We start from the raw sequence: 27,144 nt of genomic DNA, 5'->3' as shown, positions 1-27,144 counted from the left end.
ATTGAAGCAATGGTTGAAACGTTGGCAGAGCAATATTTTGGTTACAGCTGGTCGTGACCTTTGACCTGTCTGTAGCAGAATAGCGTGTTGACATTTGAGTGCTTACATTTGTTAAGGCCTGTGCACCTGACATTCGGCTATCATGTAAGGAGAGTACATGCCGCTTGGATACTATCCCTTTTCACGTTAGTATAACTTGGTTAATGAAACGAATTCCCATCTTAAGCATTGCATTTCTCAAATAGGTTCTGTTTTTTTTTATTGTTACACTGATACAGTGATATTGACTCGGATATGCGAAACTTTTTAGCTCAGTCTAACATCAGGTTATAGGAACGCACGTGCTAATATAATCTTAGCCCAAAACCTACCCACTAGCTTAGTTCTAGACCTATACTGGCTAAATGTGTGTTGGGTAATGAAAAAGAAACTATGGACACAACTGGTCACCGTTATTGTCCGCACATGGTACTTTCTGCTGACTTAAAACGGTGCTTTTCACACACCAAATTTGTCAACGGAAAACAAAGTTTCCCAGTGGAAAATATCTGTTTTGGAATCACAGAATGGCTTACCGAACTTATTAGGTAGCATTGGACACTGCGAAGTTCAGACACCTAAGCCTTAAAACACCCCACAACTATAACTTCCTTTTATTGACAAATATGTAAGTACATACTTGAGCATGGGTCATTTTGGAGAGAAAATAACTGTAGCTTCATAGTTTTTCGTGAAATTGGCTCTTGCTTGTAGAATGTCATGGTGAAACCATGTATTTCTTAGGGGTGTCCGAACTTCGCGGTATTCCGAACTTCGCAATACTGACTGCATTGAAATGATTTAGGAGGATGGAGGAGGATAGAATTTGGCTGGAGCAGGATAGAATTTGGCTCCATGACTAGATTCCCGGGATATAGATTATGTTGGAAAGAGGATTGATGATTCAGTACAAGTGGCGGTGATGATTAATTTTAGTTAAAGAGCTCCACCCTATTTGGCTGTAGTTTTCAATATGTCGCAAAAAAGGTGATATTGAGCTGCTGTATGGAATAATTTGGTCTTGCTAAGTTTCATCCTTATTATGCGAACTGTATTTTAATACTTATTCCATGATTAGTGGCCTCCATTTGCCTTTTACAGCAACCGCCTTCTTGTTATTCACGTACAGTAATCCCTAATTACACACACCCATGCCTCCAGAAAATTGTAAGCAACTTAAAGGGTGTGAAGACTCGCGAAAAAGAAACGTCTCATGCCGGTAATCTGACCTAGTTTCAAATGAGGTGTTACAGAAGTGTTAGACACCACCATTGATCCCAGAAAATACACACACAGCTTGCTCCCGTCGGCAATTATAGACAATAGTGTACAGTCAATACATACAGCTACGGTCAATACCCACAACACAGTGTACATAGCAGCGTGGACATCTCTGGTCTAGATCGAAGATAACAAAAAAACGAAAGTTAAAGGGTGTGAAGATTCGCGCAAAAAGGAACGTCTAATGCCGGTAATCTGACCTAGTTTCGGATGAGGTGTAACAGAAGTGTTAGATTCCACCATCGATTGCAGAAATTACACACACACAGCTTGCTACCATCAGTAATTAGACACTAGTGTATATAGTCAGTACAGCTGTGCGGTCAATACCCACAGCACAGTGTACAAACAATACAGCGATGGACATCTCAGGTCCAGCTAAAGATAACAAGGTATCACATTTCATTACTGTACTATCTGCATTTTGTAGCGACACAAACAAAACGTCACTTGCAAGAAACGGAAAGTTAACTTTTTCAGATGGCCGCATGCGATTTGGAGCGAGCCTTCAATGCCTTTAACTTTTTCAGAGCGCAGCACGCGGTTTGGGGCGAGTCTTCAATGCCTTTAACTATCCTTCTCAACTTTCTTTGATACTTTCCCATGTTATTTTCATCATCCTGGATTTGGTTTCCTAAAATTGAAGAAAGACCTAGTGTACATACAGTATATGTAAAAAATAATTGTTTTCCGCACAAGAAAATTTCAGCGAAAAGTAATCAGTGGAAGTGTACCGTGTGCGGAGAATAACTGAAACCGATACAACTAGCTAGACATAGTTTGAAAGGTGACCTTTCTGTAAATATTGGTTATCTCTGGCCTCTCATCCTGTTTTGTAATTTCTAATAAAGTCCTAGCTGTTTGCTTTTCTTTCACTTTTTCTCTCTCATCCTGTTTAGTAAGTAGTCCGATACTCATCGATGTTTCAGTGTTAAGGGTGTAATATTTCCTGACCAATTCAGTTCAAATTGAAACTGAACTACATACTGTACTTGTTCCCCTATATTCTTGTACCCTTTGGGTGTACGGTCTGTAAATACTATAGGTTGCATGCAGCATGTGTAATGTGTTGGTTTATTTTTTACTTGGTTACTTGTTATATCCTACATCATCCTAAAGACTTTCAGTTTCAGGGTTGATTCTTGTTCCCATATCTGAGCTTATATGGATATACATCAAAACTTGAACCACAATTAGCTATGATTGTTTTATGCCATAAAAACTGGTGTCATTAGGCTAGGCACTCTTGCTTGTTTATATGACCAGAAGTTAAGAAAACATTGCAAAGAGGCTTATTTAAAACTAGCATCCAGAAAATTTAGCATTGCAATAGTGCTTATTGAACATATCACAGTGAGACAAAGCAGGGTAAGTCATTGCCACATCACTATCTTTCGGATAACAGGAAGAGAGGTGAATTTCATGTGAAAATGCTATTAAACAATAAATTTTTAGTATCATGAATGAAATACTGAATGAAAGTTAAAAACCTGTCTGTACATGAGCCAGGCAGTTTTTTTAAAGTATTTTTATGCTTCTGCAATCTGTGATGGAATACTGTACACAGAGAAACTTTTCTCATTGAGATCTTGATGATTTTTTAGCTCATACCAGCATGCTGGTGTGAGCTATTGTTACAGTGCGGCATCTATCACTCTATCCGTCAACAATTGGTAAAACCGCTCCCACTCACACAGTGTTTGATGGAATTTCATGAAACTTGGACACAAGGACCATTGGGTATAGGGCCATCAGAAATGGTCCGAAATTTGGGGTCAAAGGTCACCTGTTGGCCGTAATGGGCCATTTTGTGGAAAAACGCAAAATGCTTCTTCTCCTACAGATTCCATGGTACAATGTTGAGGGTTTGTCACGATAGTACTATGGAAGTTTTACCTTCAGGGTGTTCATGAATTTGAGATCAAAGATCAACTAGGGGTCTTTTGTGGCCCGGGCCGCGGCCCTATATTTTCAAATTGCTTCCGTTCGTACAGTGTATGGCCAGTTATAATGAAACTTGGTCACAACGTTCCTCGGGATGAGGGTTACGAGGGGTGTTCGGAAAATTGAGGTCAAATGTCATTTAGGGGGTCATCGGGGGTCATTCTTTGTAATATTTTCAAATATCTCAATCTCCTCAAGATTTTGATGGATCATATTCAAAGTTGAACTGATGATTGTTGGATTGTGTATGAATAAGGTGATGCCTAATAATTTTTGGTCAAAAGTTAATTAATTACAATTAATCCCCATTGTTTAAAAAAATCTGAGCCTTCACCTTTTTCCAAAGCTCCTTTAATTTGTCTCCCACTCTCTGCAGTGTTTGTTTACATTTGTGGTTAAGCTCTGCAGAGGCTGTTAGTGGAATTAAAGCAGGATTGGGAGTTGTTATTAACTGTTTAACTGTAAGCATGAGAGCCCTATAGCCAATCAGCACTTGCCAATTCTTAGAAATCTTTGAGCCTGAGGTATGTAGGCAGCCAGCCAAAATGTTGGGAAGGAGTGCTTGTGAAGCTTCAAGAATTGTCTTATCTTTTTGAGCTCGAAAAGGTCTGCACCATTGGTGCTCTAGTTTATGTCAGATGATAATTTGTCAAAGACACTGATCATGATTTGATGATTAAGTTGTGATTACTAAGCACTACGCTACACAAAGCACAGTTTGAAGTTGTGAATTTTTTTGCTGATTTCACTTGTTGGACTGTGGAATGCATCTAGACGTAAATATTTTCCTCCAAGGCTTGACGCAACTATTAGCTAGCTCACCGACTGTGATCGGCAGAATATTAAGCAAGAACTAGGTTATTCAATGAAATTTGACGAATAAGCAGCAACCTTTACTTTCACCAGGAACAGTATATACCAAAAACAATGAAACAATCATTCTATATGTTATAACATTGCCTTGTGCAAAAACGGAGAGCAATGAAAATGATAATGATCAACATTTTTGTTTGTGTTTTTACTGCAGTTGATACATGTGTCGGTGAGGTAAGCCTGGGAGCAACAGAAGGCCCAAATTGATATTCAGAATGTTTTCAAAGAAGTTTAGGAAGAAAGTGAGGGGCAAGGCATCACCTTTAAAGGGTACTGGGTAAGTTTACTTAGCTGTTCTGTCAGAGAGGAAAGAAGATTTGTTCAGTTTCGGTATTAATCATTGTTTTAATTAAGTTCTGTACGTATTAATATTATTAATATTACTTGTAAATCCACATGCAGGATATTTAGCATGCATCAAAATCGTACCAGAAATACTTATGTTACCAACGAAAGCTAGGGTTTGTTTCCTGTTGAAATTTTGACCTGATTTCCACAGTTGAAATAAGTATGCACCAGATTCAAAGACTGACCTATTTACCAAAGTAATCATGGACATGGGAGAATAATGAATATACCTTGATCCGCTTGAGCAAAGTCTACTCACTTTGATGGTCTGTGCTGATTTTCTTCTGAAAGCTTCTATTCTCCAAGTTTTGATCTGTTTCTACAGGGTGATGAGTCTTTGTAATGTGATATATTTGGAACATTTGCGCACCCGCAAACGTACCGTGTATTCCAGGTTTCATAAACATTAACTAAACGTTGCTCCTCACTAGGAATGTGTTGTGCATTAATTATTAACATAACGATGGTTTTTATATATGTCATAATCACTGGATGTGAACTTAACATATTCAACAATTTCCCCCCCCCCCCATTTATTTAAAGATCATTGAGCTCCTCGCTGCCCAGAACGATATATCTGATGAACATCGATGAGTTGAGACGAACGGCTGTTGGTCTCCTCCCCAAGGTGAGACATTTCATTCCATTGAATGAAGAAAGGAGAGGATTACCGGAAGCAGCAGAGTTTTGATATTTCTTCTTTTTTTTTCTTTAAAATTTGTAAAGACCAACCAATGACATTATTTTCTAGTTCTTGACTTTTTAACAAGTGACATTCGAAAAAGCCAGTCATGAGCTCAATCTACTAGCCTTGGAAGTTCCATATCAGCCTTGGGAAGTGTGATATAATTTTCAACTAAACATTTCTTATCCAAAGCTGCTGGTCAGAAACCAATATTTCAAGACAGAGGGAAATGTAATAAGCTGTAATAAACCAAACTATATGAATAGTTAATAAACCTCTTATCATTTTGAAGAAGTGTGGAACTTTTTGACATGTTCCATAAACTTCCAGTAATCACATATTTATTTCACAGAATACTGCCAACCTCCTAACATATTCCATACCTGAAACACATGCTTGGTCATTATGATTTCATATGATTACATGTGCATAATGGACACTTCTTCACTCAAATAACTTTGAAACTGTTTATTTTATTATGTAATCACATATTATTACACAGGATACTGTCAACCTCCTAACATATTCCATACTTGAAACAAATGCTTGGTCATTATGATTACATAAGATTACATGTGGATAATGGACACTTCATCACTCCTATATTTTTGAAACTGTTTGTTTTATTACGTAATCACATATTATTACACAGGATACTGCCAACCTCCTAACATATTCCATACCTGAAACACTTGCATGCTTGGTCATTATGATTACATATGATTACATGAATATAATGGACACTTCTTCACTCATATAACTTTGAAACTGTTTATTTTATTATGTAATCACATATAATCACACATGTAATCACACAGGGTACTGCCAACCTCCTAACATATTCCATACCTGAAACACATGCTTGGTCATTATGATTACATGTGCATAATGGACACTTCATCACTCATATAACTTTGAAACTGTTTATTTTTTTATGTAATCACATATTATTACACAGGGTACTGCCAACCTCCTAATATATTCCATACCCGAAACACATGCTTGGTCATTATGATTACATATGATTACATGTGGATAATGGACACTTCTTCACTCATATATTTTTGAAACTGTTTCTTTTATTACGTAATCACATATTATTACACTGGATACTGCCAACCTCCTAACGTATTCCATACCTGAAACACATGCTTGGTCATTATGATTACATATGATTACATGTGGATAATGGACACTTCTTCTCTCATATATTTGAAACTGCTTGTTTTATTATGTAATCACATATTATTACACAGGATACTGCCAACCTCCTAACATATTCTATACCTAAAACACATGCTTGGTCATTATGATTACATATGATTTCATGTGCATAATGGACACTTCTTCACTCATATATTTTTGAAACTGTTTCCTTTATTACGTAATCACATATTATTACACAGGACACTGCCAACCTCCTAATATATTCCATACCCGAAACACATGCTTGGTCATTATGATTACATATGATTACATGTGGATAATGGACACTTCTTCACTCATATATTTTTGAAACTGTTTCTTTTATTACGTAATCACATATTATTACACTGGATACTGCCAACCTCCTAACGTATTCCATACCTGAAACACATGCTTGGTCATTATGATTACATATGTTTACATGTGGATAATGGACACTTCTTCACTCATATATTTTTGAAACTGTTTCTTTTATTACGTAATCACATATTATTACACAGGACACTGCCAACCTCCTAACGTATTCCATACCTGAAACACATGCTTGGTCATTATGATTACATATGATTTCATGTGCATAATGGACACTTCTTCACTCATATATTTTTGAAACTGTTTCTTTTATTACGTAATCACATATTATTACACAGGACACTGCCAACCTCCTAATATATTCCATACCCGAAACACATGCTTGGTCATTATGATTACATATGATTACATGTGGATAATGGACACTTCTTCACTCATATATTTTTGAAACTGTTTCTTTTATTACGTAATCACATATTATTACACTGGATACTGCCAACCTCCTAACGTATTCCATACCTGAAACACATGCTTGGTCATTATGATTACATATGATTACATGTGGATAATGGACACTTCTTCACTCATATATTTTTGAAACTGTTTCTTTTATTACATAATCACATATTATTACACAGGACACTGCCAACCTCCTAACATATTCTATACCAGAATCACTGTTAAGCTTAGTCATTAAGATTACATTGGATAATGTCCAGTTCTTGATTTTATGCATATAAATCATTTGTTTGAATATGTAATGACATGTAACTACACATACTAATGGACCACTATCACAGCTTAGGGTCGTCAGCAGTATTTCTAGGACACAGGTCTGGTGGTCCTTTGTTCGTAACCATTTTTTTGTAATTTAAGCCTAGCTCATAGACACATGAGTCTGTGTGGTATATCTAGTCAGATGTTATCAAGGCTCCAAAGTTATCACATCGACGTGTTCGTCAGTGAACTTTTACATCATGTTGTCTTGTTATTATTATCAACAGCCGGGTGACACTACCCCTAATAATTCTCTAGCTAAATCATGTACTTGGTCATAACATTTCATGAGATGACATTGAATAATACCATGTAGTATACATCTAAACCATTCGTTTGGTTGCATAATGTGATAACACAGACTAATTGACTATCCCTAATAACACTATAGCTAAATCATTTGCATAATCATATGATTACATGTTATTACATCATACATGTGTTATGACCATCCCCAATTTTTCATAATTTTTTTCTGGTTGTTCCTCGGACAAGCAGGCCTTTATGTTTTTGGTTGTCCAAACAGCAAATTTGGTTGTCCGGAAAATGTAGTAAAATGAAAATCACCAGTGTGTCACTGTAGGATGTTAGACTGTAGGAGAGATGTGTAGGTTGGTGAATAGAACACCAGCTTTGGGGGGAATGTTAGCAATTTATCATTTTTACCTATTCCAGGGTAGGCCCTATTTAGTTATATAATATAATTTGAACAACCAGTAGACCACCGGACAACCTCCACAGCAGATTAAGGTTGTCTGAACAGACATTTGGTTGTATTGGAATACCATTAAATCTTTGCCATGATAATTATGTAGCATACATCTTAGCCATGTTTGCAATCACATGTTAGACTAATGGACTTCTTGACACATGCTAGATCTCTCATGTCTCATGATGATATGATTTAGTTTACGAACAGATGACCCCCCCCCCCACTCGTTTTTATGATGCTATTACAATACTAACAACAGTAATCTCTTCATATATCATACTCATAATTAGGACAAAGGTATTCCGCCCACAGAGGAAAAGGCAAAGGATGACATCTCATCTGCTGCTATGGCAACAGAAACAGATACAGTGTTGGCTAGCAGGAGTAATGGAAATGATAAAGAAATGGAAAAGAGAAATGTGAAAGATGAAGATGTGGCAAGTGAGAAGAAAGATGGCAGCCTCCACTCTCCGTGTGATGGCAATTCACTGGACGAGTTATTCTTCCAGAATGCTGTTAGAAAGCCACCACCAAAGACCAACAGGTATTTATTATTTACCTTTGCTGGGAAGCAGGGAAGCACCTTTTACAGCTACTGGCGTTAACCTTGAGAGTATAATTGAAATCACTCGATTTTGATTAATATTTCAGTGTAGCATTATCATGAAAAGGTGTAAAACGTAGCAACAGGAATTCTCACATGAATTGAATTGAAACTTGCAGATGGGTATCAGTTTTCTTGATCTGTATTGAATTATAGAAAGCGTAGAGGAGACTTGCTAGACGCTTGGTCCATCGATTCTCTTGAGATGGATGACTGCACTTTGTTTTCCTCTGAATTGTCACCATCGATGAAGAAGACGCAGAACAGAAGACTCGGTGACGTCGATCAAGTGTCATCTTCCTCTTTGCTGCGAGAGTCCTTCGTGTCCCCCCTGTCAGGAGAAACATCTAGAGACGCCAAACACGAGACATCCATGACGACCAAAGCCTCGCAGAAGAAGACCGAGCCAGATATGTCCTTTCTGGATGACATCTTCTGAGACAAGTAAACAACCACCGTTAGTTCTCCATAAATTTGTAACTTAAACATGAACTTTGTGAAAGGCCATCATTTATAAAATCAGACACTTTTGCCAACAATGTTGGGATCTATGCAGGTGTGGCTTACTGTGATGTAAATATGAATCCAGAAAATGTAACATTGATGGTAACATTAGTGATAAATAGTGATGATAATAATAATAGCTAGTCTTATATAGCGCAGACTCCAACAATTCGCTTTACGGGTGCTGAAGGTGCAAATATTAAATAGAGCTGAGAGAAAAGAAAACTTTCAAGACAGCGCCTGAATAGAATAATAGAATCCAAATACGTAAGTTCAACCGGGAGGATTTAGAAAGCTACGATCACGGAACGATCTTGTTGTACATGACATTGGAACCTGAAGTTGACATTGATAATGCAAACGTATTGGTCTACATTTAGCTTGCTGATGTAAGTGAAAAATTAAGTTAGGTTGGGGTACCAGTTTTAATGGCACGAAAAGCTAGAATGGGGATTTTGTAGGCGATACGGGGTCTTATTGGTAACCAGTGTAGTTCTTCCAGTATAGGAGTGATGGGGGTAAACCTGTTTGCCCTACGGACGACTCCAATAGGCCGTGTTCTGGATCGTTTGTAAAGAGGCATTACTAGTAAAGTAACAGATTCTTTTGTGTAATAATATAGTTGGTGCTTTCATTTTGTTTATTTACAGTGTGGTTCTCTGTGATGTGAAGACAAGCTTGGAGTTGGTTCATAACTGCCGTTCCGTTGAAGGGCATCGCTACTATCTGTAGATTTTGTAGAAGCCAAATGAAAAGGTTTGTAAGTTCTCCTTTTGGGTTTAAACTGGCCTATATCCTCAATTATACTTTGTTCAATCACTTAATCTATTCCGAATCTTAACATATAACGTCAGGCAAGTTTCACTTATTTCCTCCACCGTGATGTTGGATCGTGATGTGTTGTTTGGAACTGTATTATGTATTGAAGGCACCGTTGCTATGAGGATGCACGATTTTCTTTAAATATATCTGTGCTGTGAGGAGTTTCTTTTATAGTATATTCATTTATATTCATTGAGCTTCATGTAAACACTAGGTGTACTAGAATCCAAGCATGTATTTCAACACCTCTTGTCCGTACAAACATGTTATTTGAGATTCCGGCTGTGTGTGCGTGAAGTCAATTGCTCATGTCACTTTGATTAACGAGGTGCAGAGATTCGAAATGGTCATTTATCAGAAACTGAAAGCGAATTTGAAATGTACTTTGGATCGACTTAGTTGTTGTTAATGGTTTATAACCCTGGTTTTCAAAGTGAGGATCACAACCTAAAAATTGGTTTGAATTTTCACTGAAACATTTTGGGAAAGAAAAAGTAACTCCCAACATTTGTGAAATCTTTCATGAGGACTGAGCCGTGACCCCACCAACCCCACCCCTTAGAATCAATGCTCACAATGCATGAAAGGTAGTTTAAAAACTTATCAATGTTATAAAACTAATATAATCTCCTTAGGCAAGCATCAAAAAGGATAGAAAAAAATTCTGACGTCTGGAAAGATCTAACTCTTTAAGCTAATTTTCATCTCTGAATATTTGGACAAGCTTTTCCGTTTCGATCCTTTTCAGGTTCGCAAAAGGATGGTATTTATTTATCTACATGTCCCCATGAAAAGTAATTACATTAACTTTTCTTCTACATACTTAACATTGCCTTTCCAAACCAAGAGATTTTCCTCTCTCTGTCAACTGTGGGCCTCATGTTTGCTTTGATGAAACCCTCAATTCCCCTCATTTACATTTCAAATACCTAGGCTACAAAAAAAAAGTAATTGTCATGTCTAGACACTAACCTGATGAACTGCAGACTTTTAAAATGAGAAACAAGTTGCCATTTAAACATTTTACCCTGCAATTATGTTTTACAGACACTCCAACAGCAACATGCCTCATTCATTTAACAGTCAGATTCCCCTTAAGGCCCATCTGTTTTCCCCTGCCATCAAATTCTACTCATTCACATTTCATTTAATCTCCTGATGCGTTTCACGTATCCTTCAAACGATAAAAGCTTTCCTATCCATTTTGTCTTCATTTTATTTTCAACTTTGTCTGGCTCTGAGCAATTAAGGATATCGTAACTGTTGTGTTGTTGTGTTCAAAGGCTGTACAGAGGAGAGTCTCTAATCCATGGCTTCTTTTTCCCTTCTCTTTTTTTTTATTCTTTTTTTTTTTTTTTTAGTATTTTAGTCAAAAGGTCTATAAAGTCATAATATGTACAAGCTAGACAAATGGCTTGCTGCTACAGAAGTGAACTGTGGAAAAAAAACCCTACTTTTTTATGTTGGTTTTTATGTTGGTGTAAAGTAAAGATAGTCTCAAAATTATCTCCACAAACTTGTGTAGATATCCTGAACGACGGTTTCGAAGATCCTTTGCAAGTGTAAAATATGATCTGTTAACATTGGAAGAGAAGCTTGCAAAAATCATAAGTAAAACACTGAGACTTTATGCAGGAAGTTTTGTAAATGAAGAATCACAGTGAATCAGGAGATATCTCCCCAAAATGTTAGCACAACTTAGCAGCTTAAAAACAAACTTGAAAATGTGAACCTTCAAATGAAAGATGTAATGTCCACACATGTATGTAAAACAACACAAAATGTATGCATAGGTACAATAATTTTGAGGGTTCAACTTTTTTTATGTAAGTGGATGATATGCATGTTCATATATTCCCAAATTATGGGTTATTATATATTCTATACATGATACACTTAAAGGGACATTCCAGTGGTTGATATTGTTGAGGCTCAAAAGAAAATGAACAATATTTTAAAAGTGGAGGGTGGCCCTGGGGTCGCTGAAGCAGGCTCCAATGTAGAAGGAAACAGGAAGAATGATGAAATATCAATTGGTGTATTCTAGGGCATATTTAGACCATAAAGTAGGTCTTTACTTAGTTCTAAACACAAGGTTGTACTAGCAAATAGTCTTGGAATTTGTCATGAGGTTGAAAGGGGGAGGGAGGTGTGTCGAGGGGGTGCACACCTGGAAGACAATGGAGGTGGAGGCCATTACACCTGTCCCCTTCCTCTTGGAGGAATCCCCTTCCATTTTAGAAATTGTATGTGATTAAGGGTGCACAGTTGCAAAATTTATGTTTTAGTTTGCAACTCTTTGTTTTAAACTAATTTATTTGTGCTCAAGGTTTTTTTCTCCCACTAACATCAGCAATTTCTTTTTTCCTCCTGCAACTTTTGGCAACCCTTCCAAAATTTTAGTTGGTGACCCTAAAGAGTAACTCTGCCACCACTTTGCTTATCAGATGTATCTGTACGTGGAAATAAATATTTATGCTCCTTCACACTTTCTCAAATTCTGGTTTGGTAAGACTCAAAAGAAGCTCATAATCCCAATCAAAATTGTGTTGACAGGTAGACAGGTTATAGAAGCAATACAAGATACTGTTTGTGTAGAGAAATAGGAAAGAGCAAGTGAACAGTAAAACACAACCTGTAGTGATAGATGCTCCTTTCACACATTTCAATATCAGGAGTCGAAAACAACCAACAGAATCTCACAATGTCATTATACACGCTGTCATGAAACCTGTTGACAGCATCTTACACCCCCCCCCCCATACTAGATATATGTATTCTTGTCCTTTTTGTGACTCATCCCTAGAGTGACTTGTCAGTGATGTATCTGTTCCCTGCATGGAAATTGATTGATTAAGCACAGAGTATGTTGTAAGTTTGTGATAAAAACAGATCTACTGTACGTTCGATTCCTTGAGTAAAACGTATCACTGTCAGTTTCAGGAAGCTAAATATCCACCCTTAGTCATTGCCTATAACAGATCATGGAGTTCATAGCAGATGTATTTAGGTCCACGCATGGAAATTGATTGATTAAGCACAGAGTATGTTGTAAGTTTTTGATAAAAACAGATCTACTGTACGTTCGATTCCTTGAGTATAACGTGTCAGTTTCAGGAAGCTAAATATCCACACTTAGTCATTGCCTATAACAGATCATGGAGTTCATAGCAGATGTATTTAGGTCCACTTAATAATAATAATTTTGGAAAATTGGTTATTTTCCATAATTGGATTCAGTGGCTTCAACATGTCTTAATGTAGCAGATAATGATGTTTTTTGCTGAGAGAACAAGTTATTTGTAGTACTTTATCACAATCACTCATTGGTCATCTCCAGCAAGTACAAAACAGCAAAACTCCTGATTACCAGAGATAACCGGTATGACCACATCACCCCAATTCTTAAGAATCTTCATTGGCTTCCTGTTACGTGCAGTATCCAATTCAAACTATTGGTCTTTACATACATGGCTTTTCATCACTTGGCTTCAGAGTATATAATTGATATGATTAAGAAGCATCGGGGAACTGCTACAGTAGGAAGTATGCAAAACCTAGCTCCCCTCACTTTCTAATCAATACAGGCATAATTTGTTTCCTATATATTCACTCTAAACATAGTACATATAGGTTTGAAAATATGCGATTAAAATTGTGTGTGTCCGTACATCAATTTGCGTCCAGCCTTCCATCCCTCCTGCTTCAAAATACCTTGTAAATTTATGCCATGAGGAAAATTTAACCTAAACTGAAACTTCTACTGGAGGTAGGCCTTGAGGTAGGCCCAGAGGTCCCCCAGTGTTCTTTTCTCATTGCTGCATATCTCTGAAATGAAAATAAAAAATTTTGGCATGATTATTTACAGGGTGTTATAAAATATGGATTGCCCACCAAACTGAGTGTATTATTTACTTCCCTTGGATGCACAGTTACCTATATAACTTTAGCAAAACTTCCCAATAATGTTTATTTATTCCATGTTTAAAGTTTTCATATCATTTGTCTCCTCAATCTCTTTCTGTTTCTCCTTCTTTCTTTGGCAATCACTAGCCTGGCTGACAGTAGCGTAACCAATGCAATCAAGTCGTTCACCTTGTTGCTTACGGCAACAGAGGTAAAGAAGAGGTGGAAAGAGGTTGTCTGTGGATCTCCTGTCAATTTAATGGCAAAATGTTAACATTTTTCAAGGTGAGGTTGTCTCGTTAGTGGATTATTCGACAGCTTTTTCTTAATATACAAATGCTTCTGGCATCATAGCTCCTTGATTATGGAAAATAAATACATGGAAATTATGCAGGCTGTTGTAATGCTCCTCAGCTAAAGAGGACCTACTCTATTCTAAGCTTCTTGCTTGCAAAATATACCTTCAGCAACTTAAGCACACTCAACTGTGCATAGGCAACCACTAATAATTAAAACTGTTAAATAAATTTAAACGAGTGCAGTAGCTGTCCTGAATATTGGAAAAAGAACAGTGAGGTCATATGAGGAAAGTCAGGTGCCTGAAGTCACAAATTTTGGACAAAAATTCAATTCTGAATTCAGTTCTATTCTATTCTGTTCTATTCTTTTCTATTCTATTCATATTTTCTCACATGTACATAAAAGTCAATATTGATATTTGGTATATATGCAAACTTGAAATGAGTACATGTACATATGATGAACACTAGAAAAACAAAACAAAAGTAGTTTATCAGCTAGCGACCACAAGAGAGACTGATAGGATAAGAAAGAGAGGAAAAAAGGAGGAAAAAAGGAGGAAACGAATAAACTCAGGAAAAAAAAAATGTAAAACCCGAAAGCACCTTAATGTCTATAACTATTACGATATACAAAGATTTCAGAGTATTTTGAGAGTGCTACATTAGTAGAGAAAATAGGGAGCGAAGGGGAGATGATGCCAAATGTAATGACAATAGTTGTTCAGTCATCATTAAGCAGGTTTTTGTTCTTTCATGTGTTACTATAAAAAGACTGTTGTTGTGAGTATTCACAGGATGCCCAGGATAATTTGGAGGTTGAGATAAAGCACAGGGGAACAGATTACAACAATAATTGAACACAATACGACGTAAAGCAATAAGTTTGAATATCTTTGTAAAGCTAGTCTATATTTTACAGTCTGGTCCTGATGACCAGTATGAATTATGAGCAGTTGATATTGCAAGGTGTGGAGTGGTTTAGAGCAGTAACATTTGCTTTATCATAGACCTCAATCACACAGCTGAGTCTAGACGACATGAAAGAGTAATAGATCTGGATAGCAATATCATTTGTAAGAATGTCCCTACCGGTGCGGTGGCCGATTAGCATTTGAAGCAATGAGGCTTAACAATCGGGAGGTTTGGGGTACGATCCCAGGTCAGTCAGAGTTTGGTGGGTTTTTCATCCAAGAGCAATCTATGGTTTTTCCATCTGAAATGTCTTTCTAAAAGATTCCAAATTTGAGTTAAAATGTTGAATTGGAAGCCACTTGACATGACAGGCATGATGTTTAAGACTGTGAAATAATTGATAAGCTTGTTAGCATGTAAGTTTATTAGAATTGAACCAAAAAGGGTTTTCAACCCATTACTCCATTGAAGTCATTGGTTTTCTAAATCCATGCATTTTTGCATAACCAAATAAATTGAGCCAAAGAATTAATGAACCAACCATGTGAACATAGGTAGCAGAATTGGTCTGAAAAAGAAAAAGCAGAATAAAACCCCTAAAGAGCCAGATACTCTTTGACCTAGATTCCAAAATACTGTGTTGTGTGTTGTTGAGTAGATTCTACTGTGAATTTGATAATTCTGATTTCAAATTCAGCTTTGGTTCTACTGTTTTCAATGGATTTGTCTTGCATCTACAAGTGATGAACTTTGTTCCTTTAATTCTCCTACCTCCATATCTGAGGGTCCTAAGTAGTCAGATTCTGAGCTACACTCTCATCTGTTAGATCGAACATGAAGGTGTACTCTTGGGTCTAGGGATGGGTAGGACAATGGCTTGCCAAACTCCGTCATTCTCTTACTTCCTCATCTAAAAGATAAGGCGTGATGAAAAGCAGGTTTTCATCGATCCATCATCAACGTGGATTGGTCGCTTCAAATCAGCTTCTGTTGGCTTCCTATAAGACCCCTTGGGGAAATCCTGTCGACAAAACTATCTTTAAAATTTACCGTATTTTGATGAAACAGCTCGTACATTATGCTGCTATATTATGCTGCTCTTTCTCTACAGGAGTTGTGGGATCATTTTATGATGAAATAACAAGGTGGAGTCGGGAATTTGCAATGAGATATAAATGTGTGTCCAAATATAGAATGCACTTAATTTTGTTTAATACCTTTAATAGCTTATAAATAGGTAAAAATGTTTTTTTTTTTCACTTTGCTGTCTGGGTGGGATTGAATTGTTTAATACCTACTTTAATTTGAGTTGGCCCCCGTGTCATGCCTTTCAAACATGTTGAAATTGTGCCGGTTCGTCTAATCTTTTACTGATCAATGTCATGTTTGTAGTGAGGCCAGTCATGTTCTGCAGAGGGAGATTAAGGGTATAGAAGGCTAGAGGCCTAGCTGAACTCGTTATAATAAGATAAGTAAGATAAGTAAAATGGAAAGTTGCTGCAAAAACCCAAATGGGATTCTCCCACGTAGATAAACACATTTTATTGTTTTTCTTTTTCCTGTCTTGATGCTCTTTGATTGTGGATTGTCTTTAACAATTCATGAGTAACAGTGACATAAAAACATGTGAGATTTGAGATTCTTTTACATTGTTGTAAATTTCATCTTTTAATATAATAAAAAAAAATGTCACTTTGGGTTAAGGATAAAGGTCAACGACGGTCAATATGAATTTATGTCGTACAAAGTTTGATAAATTCACCAAGATTCTTGAACCAATCTGATAGTTAAATAGGTTGTCCATATTCCAAAGAAATATTTCCAAATCTTTCCGATAGGTCGGCAAGGTAGGTCAGTAGCAATGTCAGAGTCACAGTGAAAGGGCATTGTAGGTCAAGAAAGGATAAATTTAAAACATTTGAAGATATTTTATAAGACTCAAATACACAGAATGAGAATTTTTACTGTATAGTTATGCACTGCAATCACTTTAACAGACAATGTCTTATTCATTGTGTATAAATTAAAAGAAAGAACTGTTTGCCTTAAATATAATTTTGGTGTTAATTTCTAGATTTTAAATTAGGCTGTGGAGTTAATTGGACAGATATATCTCATAATTTTCTACGTTAGTTCGTTTTGAAACTTTCACTTTGATGTTGCTCCGTTATGTTTTCTGACGCCACAGTAAAAATCTCTCCTATAAAATCCATCTGTGAAGTAGTTTTTGGGTACACATATAATACGTTTCTTGGAAAAACTTGAGACATAGTGAACTTTGATATATTTCTTAAACTTTCATTTTTCAAGTCCGGAATGTCAGGCCTGGAAAGTGCATGTGAGCTTTATATCTTACCATGCTGAACTGCCACATATGCATATGGGAGAAGGCAGAATGGCTAATTGCTTAATTGCTCATGTTGGTTTGGCTAGTATCCAATTTATAGTTTGAGATCAGTCTCCAATTTTTTTTAACAATTGAAATTAGACCATGTCAGATGCGAAAATCATAGAGTTCTCAATGATGTTAAAAAGATCCATCTAACTTTAGCCAGGGATGGAATCTACCTCCTGCCAGATATTACAGGGTTTCATAATCATTGCTAGGTTTCTAATGTGACCGACTTTATCCACTGGACAAACAGCATGTCTACAACACTAAATATACCAAGGAAGAAGGTGTGTTTGTTAAACACCAAAAATAATCCCTTCTTCCACCCCTACCCCCCCCCCCCCCAGTAAAAATGGAAAAATGCTATCAAGTTGAAGGAATGGAAAGAAAACTTTGGGATCTAATTTAATGTTCCCTCCCAACGTTGGTGCTGATAATGTATGAAAGTGGGAAAACGATGAATTTTATAGCAATAGCTGTTCATGGAAGCATCCAATTCTAATCAATGGTTCACCCGAGGGAGTTTCAGCCTGCCCGCTCTCTTGAAAGCAATTTAACACCCCCACGATAACAAACATTACATCTGTTTCTACAACAATATGGGGAGGCCCTGCTCATTTGAACACATTTGGTATTTTTCAGTTGTGGAGGTTCTGTTAGTGTGATATAGCATCTTTGTCAATGGGGTGTAGTGTTTTACACAGTGAAGGTTACATTCTTTATCAATATTGGCTTGTTAAAGTATGACTTTCAGCACATAATTAAGTTTGGTATGTTGTAAAACATTTAAAAAAAACATTGCTATCAGTCCAGGTTGTATGTCTTGATCACTTTTAAGGTTTGAGAAATTACCCTTTTAATCAGCCGAGGGTCATCAATGAAAGTGACTGGACAGTATAGTATAATACTCAGCATATTAGGTCAGTTCCTCTGATGATGCAATGTCAGAGAAACTCAAGACGTAACACTTTTATGGTCCCAAAAACAAAAGGTTACAGTGTGTTTCAAACTTGTCAGGGACAAATATTTAAAATTAAAAGAAAAGATTTCGCTTGAATTAAGTTGTAATTTCTTAAACAATGGATAAACGTGTATCTTAAGGTCTTCACCGAGGAGTAAAGTTTTTGTCTTTAGTTTAGTCTTAGCCTTGATAAAGGAGCATTCCAGAGATATCTTGAAAACCAGAACAGCTGTAAACACATTACTAGCTCTCAAAATGTTTGTACTTTAATGCCTGGACTATAACATATATCAAGATTAAACATTCATTCCTTTTTATAGCTCGTTAAACCTTTGTACTTAAATTAGACTATCCTACTGTGTGCTTCATACTTTTTTTCATTCTTTCTTGGGGGAATCAATCTTATTCTCCTACAAGGGCCTTTTGAAACACTATCAACTGCTTTTTTGCCCCCTGGAAATGATGAGAATTTCAGAGGCATGCAAAAGGTAAACCTGTGAAAATAATTGCAGAATTGATTGATACTGCCAACATTTACTACAACCCCGAAGTTTTAACTTAATCGTGCTTTGTAAAGTGTCATGCAGGAGGCTAAAAAGAGGATAAAAAAAACCCCCATTTATTTCTGTTTGATAGCTCTCATATTTCATCTGTGATATGTTTTGTTTAAAATTTGAAGCAACCAACCCATAAAATTTAAATTTTTTATACCGGGAAGCTTATTGTAATATTTGATGTCAATATATTGATTGCATGAGATTAGAACACCGAAATGTAAAGTTAATAATACTGTAAAGGGTTAAAATATTACATAGCACGACACGTGAAAATTGAGGACGATTTTACTCAGAAAGGGGGGGAGGGGGGATTGGGGGAAGATTTGTAAAAGGGTCAAATTTTAAGTAAAATGTTCATGTCTATTTATTGCATTCTTCTGTAATTTACAATTTAAACTCTTTTCGGTTTCTGCTGAACATGTTTTAGCATTCGTTAGTTAATTTGAATCAGAAATGCTCCATTAACAACACACTTTGTTACGTTATATCAATAGAGTGCACCGCACCTATCCGTAAAAGAGAGTTGGTTGCATTGACTATACAGAGCTGACCACACACTTTTATCATGCATTTCACCAAAATATTAATCGGATATTTTTGAAAATATAAAGTCATATACAGTGGATCAGAAACACACAAACAAATAAAAGAGATAAAAAAAGAAAGAAATTCCTAACATTTCAGGCTCGTAGCAGAACATAAACAGTGTAATTACATCTTTGATCTATTTCTGATTTTAAAAGTTACTAATTTCTCTTCAATACCGTTTCCAATACAAGTGTTTTCATTACATAATTATTTATTATTTTAGTGAACTGCCAGTTTTTCTCAAATCAGTCTTAAGACATGACAATATCTTCGGATTAAACTCAGCTGGTTGTTTATGGCATCTGCTTAGAATATTCTTGAACTTTTTTTTCTTTCTTCAAACTAGAATATTATAACATGTATCTTATTATTTAGACCATTACCTCCAATTAGGTGACTCAATGACACTCTCTTAAAAGGTTAATTAACTTTCAAGTGGCGATTTAGTATAAAGAGGGGACATATTTTGTAAAATCAGAAAGGCACAATTCACTGTTGCTCTTAATCCACTAATAAAATGAAGACATAAAAAAAACGTGAAGCAAGTTGTCAAAGTGTGTCTGGAAAATTGTTACCTGTTCTTTTGGGAGTAAAGCAAAGAAGGGGTGTTAGACAGTGCCTGAGAAGACAGATTTTTGTGAGAGAAAAAGGCATCTCAGAAGTAAATTAACAGACACAGACAAATAACAATAAAAGGGAAATAAATAAATAAAAACTAAACTGAACTGGGAGATGAATGAAGGTGGGAATGTTTCCTCATTTGTAATGTCCGAAACTTATATAAGTTGGAACATGACCTTATTTTAGTGGGTGATGACAAATTATATCTCATTTATAAGGTGGGAACATGATGACCCCCCTTGTTAGGTGAGACAAACCTTAACTAATATTTTCATTGGTGACCTAACCATATATGTAACGTGGGAACTGCATTTGTTTATTTAGTTCCTCAGTGAGGACTAATTGCCTTATTTGCTAGGTGGAAACCTACATATTTTACAAAGTAGGAACTGGTAGAGCTGTACTATTTTTGTTTTTGTTAAGTATCATACCTGATTATAAACTGATGTGTAAAATGTGATTGAAACTGCACCCAAGTTACTAAGTGAGAACCTATATAACCTAATTTATGACGTGAAAACTTTCACTTAGGTTCTTTGGTAATAGCACCTTACCTAGTTTAATGTAGTTTGTAACAATCAAAGTTATGTCAAAGCTTTGCATTCCCCAACATTTATGAATGATCAATGTGACAAAGGTATATTATTTGGCGATCAATTCCAATTTGAGTAGATTTATAGGCCTAAATAACAGACTTATATATGTATATATAAATAACAGACTCATATAACAGACCAAGTATATACAGTAAGTAACATACCTGCATATAAATAACAGACTTTTATATAAGTAACAGACTTGCTTATAAATAACAGACTTAAATATAATAATGATAATCAGCAGTTATTTTTAACATTTTAATTAAAAAAAAAACTGTTAGCACACTGCTTTGTGGTGTAATTTATCTGTCGTGAAGAACTTACATGTATCTGTTAGTCAACAATTCAACCTTTCATCATGCACTTTCACCAGACTATCATGTATAGCTCAATGGGTCTTGGAAGTGACATGCATGTTCAAATAATTCCCTGAGAATTTCTCAAAGGTTAATTGGAAGAATTTTGACATTGATATTTATATAATTGATTAAATATCAATTTTGGTTTTGATGATAAACGTAACCTTGCAGCCATTCATGATGGTGTGGGTGTGTGTGTGTGTGAGTATAGGTTATGTGAATATATGTATGTGTATATGGTGTATGGGTTGTGTGTAAGTATATGGTGTATGGGTAATGTGTATATTTAAGTATCTGGTGTATAGGTTATGTGAATATGAATATATAGTGTATGGGTTATGTATATAATTGAGTATATAGTGTATGGGTTATGTGTATATATATGAGTATATAGTGTATGGGTTATGTGTATATATGTGAGTGTATGGGTTATGTGTATATATATGAGTATAAAGTGTATGGGTTATGTGTATATGTGAGTGTATGGGTTATGTGTATATATATATGAGTATATAGTGTATGGGTTATGTGTATATATGTGAGTGTATGGGTTATGTGTATATATATGAGTATATAGTGTATGGGTTATGTGTATATATATGAGTGTATGGGTTATGTGTATATATATATGAGTATATAGTGTATGGGTTATGTGTATATATATGAGTGTATGGGTTATGTGTATATATATATGAGTATATAGTGTATGGGTTATGTGTATATATGTGAGTGTATGGGTTATGTGTATATATATATGAGTATATAGTGTATGGGTTATGTATATAATTGAGTATATAGTGTATGGGTTATGTGTATATATATATGAGTGTATGGGTTATGTGTATATATATGAGTATATAGTGTATGGGTTATGTGTATATATGTGAGTGTATGGGTTATGTGTATATGGTATATATATGTTACTTTCATATTTCCATCCATGTTTTCTTTTACTTTGCTAGTTTTTGAATGTGTTTTCTTGTTTGTATATCTTTTATTAAGGTTCTGGTACCTCCTCATCTAGTTGGTCCTCATGTCTCCATCTCGGGGATTGATACCTCTTGTTTGCCCTTCGGTTTCCATCATCAGAGGAGTCAGATGATATGTCTGACCCAGGGGACCATCTACTCCTACTCCTGCGGCCTCTCAGGGATCGGGATCTACTGCGACCACACTCCGGACTGCGGGTGCTTGATCTCCCTGCCTGTGATGTTCTCTTGGCCATCCTCTGGTCGCGTCCGCCTCTCTCTGTGTTCCCGTAGTGGATAGACCACTGTCTTGCGTCCCTGCTGGGACTGGTTCTCCCCATTTTGGTTTCTATGATAATCGTAACCTTTGCATGCATGAAAGCGTGGGTGTGGGTGTGTGCGTTTGTGAGGCCCAGCTTGTAAACATGATATCTCAAAGGGAATATTGGACCAACTTCATATTTAAAGATTGCAAGTACCACAATGAGTACAAGAAGCTGTTTATTGTTTTTGGTGAAGGTCAAAGGTCATTTGGGGTCAACAAGTGTTAAATTGTGAAAAAATTATAAACATGATATCTCAAGATGAGAAGCATGGGCAGACCTCATGTTTGTAAAAGTACCACATTGAGTGCAAGAAGCTTTTGGTAGAGGTCAAAGGTCATTTGGGGTCACCATGGGTCAAATTGTGGAAACTTTGTAAAGATGATATTTCAATATGGAAGCATGGGGAGATCTCATATTTGGTATGAAGATGTATAGCAATAAATAAAAGAAGCCTATTGATTTTGGTGGAGGTCAGAGTTCATTTGGGGACAACAGGTCAAATTGTGAAAGCCTTGTAAACAAGATATTGGACAGATCTCATATTTGGTTTGTAAGAGTACCATATCATATTTAAAGAGCCTATTATTGCTGTTGTTGGAGGTCAAAGGTCATTTGAAATCAGCAAATGCAAAACATTTACTTCACTCCCCTCTTACCTGTCTCTAACACACCTTCTTAAACATAATATCGCTAGAGAAGCTTGGAAAGATCGCATATTTGGTATGTAATTATACCATCTTGAGTACAGGAAGCCTAATGTTGTGGGTGGAGATCAATGGTCGTATGAGTTCACTAGGGGTCAAAATATGAAAAACATGCTTATTTTCCAAATATTTCAGCAAGGACAGATGTCATATTTAGTTTGTTGATGTATCTATCACATTTAGTACAAGAAGCCTGTTTATGAGGTCAATGGTCATTTCAGGACAGCCTCTGTTGTTGTAAATTGATTTTTTTTTACATCACACTGCTTTTCACTGTATTACTAAGATCAAGTATGTTGTACACCCTTACTATACATTACTTCAGATTCATGAAGAAAATTGCTCATGTTACATCATCGAAGCCACAATGCATTTTTGCATCCTCTCCTCCCCCCCCCCCCACCCCCTTTCTTCACTGCACTATACTTTCTAGGAAAGGAGGTGCTAGAAGGGGAAACAATTCCAGTCATTTGTACGATGGACATACATCCATATTTGACTATAATCTTTCGATATATTTTCTGCAATCATTTAATTCTTTGCTTTTGTTTTGGATCAACAAAGTGATGCAGAATCATACATTGGAGTGGCTCTTAGGTTCAAATATCTGCATTGATGTAATATTGACAATCATCATAAGGAAATTGCAACATTTGTCAAATTTTTTTTTGAAAATGAGTAAATAATATCCATGCATTGAAGTAAATCCTAAAGCCCATCATATGAACATCTTTTGTTGCATAGTGCACAGGCATGTGTATTTATACACTTGCTAAGATAATGGAGTAATGCATATGTGTGTGTGTTGTGTGTGTAGGGGAGGTGGGGGGGGGGAATGACTTGGAAGTTATTTTGCATTAGTTTGCTTAAAAAAGTTTATTTTAAATTCTGTGGTCTGTTATGAGATTATTTTCATTTGAAAATTTTGTTTCGGGACAGGATAAGGGTGGTGATTGAACTAGAGAAAAGTCCTGTCACTGAACAGATTTGGCATGAAAAAGTTCCAAGTTCATGTTTAAAATATCCTTTTTTAACTTTAAATATATTAAAAGCAAATGTAATACTTCTCTAACAACTATCTACATCTAAGGTATGGTTAGAACTTGTACTTAATTCACCTGCTATGGAATGGTTTGTCCTACATAAATAAATAAAGTGGATGTATTTTTTGATACATGTATTGAATTTTTTAAAAAACATTTTGTTTGCTGAGTTTTCTGCAAGCTGCTAAGCAAGGTAGGATATATTTTGATGAAAAGAAAGCAGTAGTTGGGATTGAACCAGGGACCTGCTGCTGCCCAAACGTTTTCTCTACCACTAGGCCATTAGGTGGGAGAAAGCATGCTTTTCAAATATTTAAAGATCCACTTGTTTGGACTTAGTGTTTTAATAAAACATTTTCTCCACTGATCCTTGTCAGGGGGAGGGGGGCCGGCGAACTCCCCTGTCCGCTTGGGAACCTTGTCAGGGGGAGGGGGGCCGGCGAACTCCTTTTGCCAACGCTCACTCACCCTGGCTGGTCTTGAACCCAGCCGATCAGAAATTTCTAATCGCATACGGAACTACCAATTACACCATTTCGGTTCCCAATGAAATAACTTCGTTTTTTACCTTTATACTTCCACGTCCTCCAAAGAACAGAAAATTAAAAGGCTCTGGCTGGACTTGAACCATAGACATGCGTTCTGTGGGAATTGAACCCTAGACAAGGAGTTTGTCTTGCTCTTCAGGTACCGGCACTGACCACTGCACCACTGTATCTGTTGAGAAATAATGCTTGTTTCTAATATTTGAGGTTCATGATGGAAGGAAAGAGGTATCAGAACAGTAAAAGGAAAACTGCCTTCACTGGGTTTTGAACCCAAGACAATGAGTTTGTCTTGCTCTTCAGGTACCGGCACTGACCACTGCGCCACTGTATCTGTTGAGAAATGATGCTTGTAACTAATATTTGAGGTTCATGATGGAAGGAAAGAGGTATAAGAATAGTAAAAGGAAAACTGCCTTCACTGGGGTTTGAACCCAAGATAATGACTTTGTCTTGCTCTTCAGGTACCGGCACTGACCACTGTATCTCTTGAGAAATAATGCTTGTAACTAATATTTGAGGTTCATGATGGAAGGAAAGAGGTATAAGAACAGCAAAAAGAAAACTGCCCTCACTGGGGTTTGAACCCTAGACAATGAGTTTGTCTTGCTCTTCAGGTACCGGCACTGCGCCACTGTATCTCTTGAAAATGATGCTTGTTTCTAATATTTGAGGTTCATGATGGAAGGAAAGAGGTATAAGAACAGTAAAAGGAAAACTGCCTTCACTGGGTTTTGAGCCAAAGACAATGAGTTTGTCTTGCTCTTCAGGTACCGGCACTGACCACTGCGCCACTGTATCTCTTGAGAAATAATGCTTGTTTCTAATATTTGAGGTTCATGATGGAAGGAAAGGGGTATAAGAATAGCAAAAGGAAAACTGCCTTCACTGGGGTTGAACCCTAGATAAGGAGTTTGTCTTGCTCTTCAGATACGGGCACTGACCACTGTAACTGTTGAGAAATATTGCTCATTTCCAATATTTATTTCAGTTTATTCACATTTTCACTTTACAAACCTACTAGAAAGCAATAAATACAGGATTAAACAAGAAAGAAAGAGAAGACTAACTTATATTTACAAGCTAAGAATAAAAGAATAAGTAAGTCTACACTTTAACACTACGGTAATCAGCGTGTCGCAAACTACCAGAAAAGGTACACGACAAAAAGTTTTTTCACCTCGAGAAAAAGTAACCACGTATCTCCCGAACGGAAGCAGATATGGACCTGGGAGTTGCAGATTTTGGGCTGGAATTGGGTGTTGTGTGTGGGCGTGCAGGGGGGCCAAAAAACCTGATTTATGATTTATGAAAAAAATAGAAATCATATAGACATAAAGCCTTTCCCGGTCAGATAATTACACGAAATTGGTGTATAACAAAGACAAGGGTGTCTTCTACTCCACGTCTAATTTTAATGTCGATGGGTGTTTCAGAGAGGACAAGAGAGTGGGCTGAAAAGAGAGGGTTTTCCAAATTGTGTACTTATAAAGAACACGTATTTCTATCGGGTCCTTTGGGACCACGTATCTCCCGAACGGAAGCAGATATGGACCTGGGAGTTGCAGATTTGGGCTCCTGAGCATCGATTACTCCCTGTTACGTCATTTGGGCGAAATCGATTTTGGGTCGATTTTGTGTCAGTTTTGGAAGACTGCAAATCAGGTTTTTGGGCCCCACGCCCCCACACAACACCCAGTTCCAAAATAAACCTCAGATTCGTAATCAGCGTGTCGCGAACTACCAGAAAAGATACACATTTATCGATTTTGCGACATTCAGTTTTTTCACCTCAAGAAAAAGTAAGAGCAAAAAACTTTTACGACGAACAAAGGATTAAAACCTTTTGTTGTCCCTAAAAGTTTTTCTGTTTTCTATTGTTCCTCTGAAAAGTTGCAAACTGAGCGAAATAAAAGGGCGTTCGACGCATCTTGCCAGTGATACGTGATTTCAAAGCAGTCAAATCAAACCTTTGTTTGTCATCTTGAGTTTTATCTTGACATTTATGAATAAATGGTCAAATGTTGGCCAAAATTTTGGCAAAAACTGCTAACGGTTTTTTTAGGTGAATTTTTTTTGTCGCACATGCGATCAATGTGTATATTTTCTGGTAGGTCGCGACACGCTGATTACCAATATGTAGTTTATTTTGGAATTGGGTGTTGTGTGTGGGCGTGCAGTGGGGGGGGGGGGGGGGCAAAAAAACCTGATTTATGATTTATGAACAAAAATAGAAATCATATAGACAAAAGCC

General features: G+C 36.5%; 1 protein-coding gene across 4 annotated transcripts; it reads left to right on the top strand.

The window, feature by feature from the left end:
* The first annotated feature begins 73 nt into the window (after nucleotides 1-73).
* On the top strand, nucleotides 74-24,466 carry LOC139967575 (uncharacterized). 4 transcript variants are annotated; one of them, XM_071971531.1, is made up of 9 exons: nucleotides 74-185; nucleotides 4,292-4,414; nucleotides 5,029-5,113; nucleotides 8,468-8,721; nucleotides 8,938-9,225; nucleotides 9,936-10,041; nucleotides 10,856-10,901; nucleotides 14,161-14,298; nucleotides 22,307-24,466. In XM_071971531.1, the coding sequence occupies exons 2-5, from the start codon at nucleotides 4,353-4,355 to the stop codon at nucleotides 9,218-9,220; spliced, it is 684 nt and encodes a 227-aa protein (XP_071827632.1). In that variant the 5' UTR covers nucleotides 74-185; nucleotides 4,292-4,352; the 3' UTR covers nucleotides 9,221-9,225; nucleotides 9,936-10,041; nucleotides 10,856-10,901; nucleotides 14,161-14,298; nucleotides 22,307-24,466. The 4 variants fall into 4 exon arrangements, with proteins under 4 accessions (XP_071827632.1, XP_071827628.1, XP_071827631.1 ...); XM_071971527.1 differs by lacking the exon at nucleotides 10,856-10,901; XM_071971530.1 differs by lacking the exon at nucleotides 10,856-10,901 and having other exon boundaries at nucleotides 8,938-9,238.
* Nucleotides 24,467-27,144: the final 2,678 nt, after the last annotated feature.

This window comes from Apostichopus japonicus, chromosome 5, assembly GCF_037975245.1.
Source record: "Apostichopus japonicus isolate 1M-3 chromosome 5, ASM3797524v1, whole genome shotgun sequence".
NCBI lineage: Eukaryota > Metazoa > Echinodermata > Holothuroidea > Aspidochirotida > Stichopodidae > Apostichopus > Apostichopus japonicus.
Note: the sequence above shows the minus strand (reverse complement) of the source record. Positions and strands in the feature narration are given on the sequence as shown.

Bases quoted from the DNA above. Each gene is read 5' to 3' on its own strand.
- LOC139967575 (XM_071971527.1), top strand. From the start codon at position 4,353: ATGTTTTCAAAGAAGTTTAGGAAGAAAGTGAGGGGCAAGGCATCACCT. The intron at 5,114-8,467 runs GTGAGACATTTC...ACTCATAATTAG, and splicing joins CTGTTGGTCTCCTCCCCAAG to GACAAAGGTATTCCGCCCAC. The intron at 8,722-8,937 runs GTATTTATTATT...ATTGAATTATAG, and splicing joins CCACCACCAAAGACCAACAG to AAAGCGTAGAGGAGACTTGC.